Raw genomic sequence first — 2,700 nt, 5'->3', positions numbered from 1 at the left:
GCCGCTGCTGCTGCTTCTGTGCTGCTGCTACTGGTGCTCCAGCTGCTGCTTCTATCGTTGCTGCTGCTGCTGCTTGTATCGCTACGGCTGGTGGCTAGAGGCAATCAAGAGAGAATAGATAGCAATAAAGTCTTAGAACAAACAAACAAAGAAAATATGTTGGTGCATGCGGCGACCTGCATATACACCCCAACTCAACACTGCAGCACAAACCAGCATAAAGCAGAAAAAAGACAAACAACAATAACAAAACAAACAAATAAATATATTAACAGTAGATAAATAACAACTCATTAGTAATATACTTTCACATTAAAGGAGAGACATATAGCCGGGAGAAACAAATATACATAAAGCAACAGACAATCAGAAAGGAGACAGAGACTTAAAAAGAAGAAGTAGCGCTCTGACAAAGAAGAGACAAACCGTGTTGAATTAAAAAGGTTTATGTGCGGTGTATTGATGCAGGAAAATACATGAAAAACCATCTGGCTGTCTCTCCTATCTGAGGTGTACGTACAACTCAAACAGGGGGGATAGATGCAGCAGGTCTGCTGTGGCAGCTGCTGCTGCTGCTGCTGCTGCCGCTCCTGCTGCTGCTGCTGCTGCTGCAATGCCGAGGTGTACATACACCGCAGAGAGGCACAGCGGCCTCCTTCTCCTTTGGCGGTGTTGCGGTGAAGTTGAGAGGCCACAACTGAACTTTAGATGTATTAGGGGGAGAAGTTGCAGCAGCAGCAGCAGCAGCAGCAGCAGCAGCAGCAGCAGCAGCGGCGGCGGCGGCGGCAGCAACAACAGGAGCTGCAGCATGTTCTTCCTTTGTCTCTTTTTCGTCAAGCGGCAGTCTCTGATGTTTCTGGAGACACTTCTGGAGAGGAGACAGCTGCTTGCTGCAGCTAGCTACACACAGTGAGGCGCCTCTAGCGCCCAGCTAGCTGCAGCTAGCTACAGCTAGCTACAGCTAGCCAATGGCTCTCCATCGAAACTGTCTCCTTATCACCGCGTAAACTCCCAGAGTTCAAACAAAACAACAATGATGTCTACCTTCTCTGTGCATGCATGCATGGATGGCTGAGGTGTACATACACCTCAGGGGCAGCGACAGTCGAAGCCCCCTTCCTGACGTTTGTACAGAGGACCCTTTCTTGTCTCCTTTGCGTCAAAGCAGGCTTCGTCAGGTGTATCTGCTGTCTCTGCAGACAGTTGAGAATTCAAGGAGACACCCCAGCCAGCAAGCCCGGTGCCTTTGTGCTGCAGCAGCAATAAACAGAGAGACAGATAGAGGAGAGAAGATCCTTCACAAGTATATTACTGGGATGCAGCTTCATTTTCGTGTAGCTAGCTGTAGCTAGCTGTAGCTAGCTAGCCACTAGTTTCACTTAGCTAGCGGTGACTAGCTGCCGGTCGCTAGCTGTAGCTAGTTGCAATGCAGTGGCTAGGTGTAGCTAGCCAGCTGCATATAGATACAGCTAGCTAGATACAGAAATTTTGCTATCGCTAGCTATCCATATCTAGCTATCTGTATCTAGCTAGCTGTATCTAGCAGTAGCCAGTTGCAAAGCAGTAGCTAGCTATATAAACAGACACCTCAACCCCTACAGCAAGGCTAATATGATATTGCTCGGGTGTATATGGAAATGTAATGACGGCTGTAAAGGGGTTGCAGACAGAGAGTAAGAAAGAAGAGAGAAGAAAGAAGAAAGCAGAGCACTCAAGGCACAGAAATAATGCCTTATTCCTTTAATAGGGTTTGTTTGTTGATATACACCATATGATAGAGATAGAGGCTTCCTCCTAACCACTCAGCAGCAGAGTGTATGTATTGTTTAATCTGCATTGATGAAGCTAAAGCATAGATGCCCCAGCTGTATAAAGAATGGCCTCCTTATAAGGATAGCTAGAGTAATAGAGAGGAGAATTCGTAGTATTAAGAAGTGCCTCCTTATACAGTAGCTCGTTAAAATAATAAAGAAGAGAGGGGTGCGTCATATGTAGAAGGGCCTTTCTATGAATTTAAAGTAATAAAGAGAAGGATAAGTTATCAAGCTTCTCTATGGAGTTGTTCTATGCTTAGAAGGAAGCCAAACAGCTCCTATATAAACCAAGATCAGGCAATACAGTTAAAACAAAAACTCAGTTAGTTTTGTATTGCAGTATTGCAGTAGAAAACAAGGACTAGAATGCAGCGAAGCACCTCTATACACAAACAAATTCATACAAGTGAATTAATGTACTTGTGAAACTCATCAAAATTCTGTATTTTAAATGTATTGCAGTAACAACTTAACGGATGAAAAGAAAGCGATGAAACGTCGATTCAATAGATGCATGCAGGCGTAGCCCCTCTGCTTCTGCACGAATTTGCTCCAGAACAAAAGAAATGAATTTAAATAAAATGCTTCATATAAAGTTCTTTTAGAAGAAAGAGAAAAACAGAGAAATCCGCATGCAGCTACGTTTCAACCGTTGCGGTGTAGCTGGAGGCCCGGAGCCGCACCACCGCCGACTTCTGCTGTGCTTGTTACTGTTTTTTTTCTATATTTTTCTTTTCATTTTTGCCTTTTCCTTGGCCGTGTGAAGAAGTTTATTACTGCTATGTAGCTGCTGCAATGAATACAGCAAAGTTGAGGCCGACACCCGCGTGTACTATGGCGTGGCTCCGCAGGACCGTCGCGATCCTCTTATTTCTCATGATCGGAT

The 2,700-nt window shown here is 44.9% G+C and overlaps 1 protein-coding gene across 1 annotated transcript in view; it reads left to right on the top strand.

The window, feature by feature from the left end:
* The window catches only part of EAH_00052000 (hypothetical protein, conserved), a gene marked incomplete at both ends in the record, with an annotated part of 1,824 nt that extends 1,344 nt beyond the window's left edge, over positions 1-480 (top strand). The window contains one exon of the mRNA XM_013394103.1: positions 469-480. Coding sequence (XP_013249557.1) covers positions 469-480 — 12 coding nt within the window. The remainder of the gene's footprint in view (positions 1-468) is intronic.
* Positions 481-2,700: the final 2,220 nt, after the last annotated feature.

Source organism: Eimeria acervulina, genomic scaffold (assembly GCF_000499425.1).
Source record: "Eimeria acervulina Houghton genomic scaffold, Eah_scaff915, whole genome shotgun sequence".
Taxonomy (NCBI): domain Eukaryota; phylum Apicomplexa; class Conoidasida; order Eucoccidiorida; family Eimeriidae; genus Eimeria; species Eimeria acervulina.
This window is presented reverse-complemented; position numbering and strand designations above follow the sequence as displayed.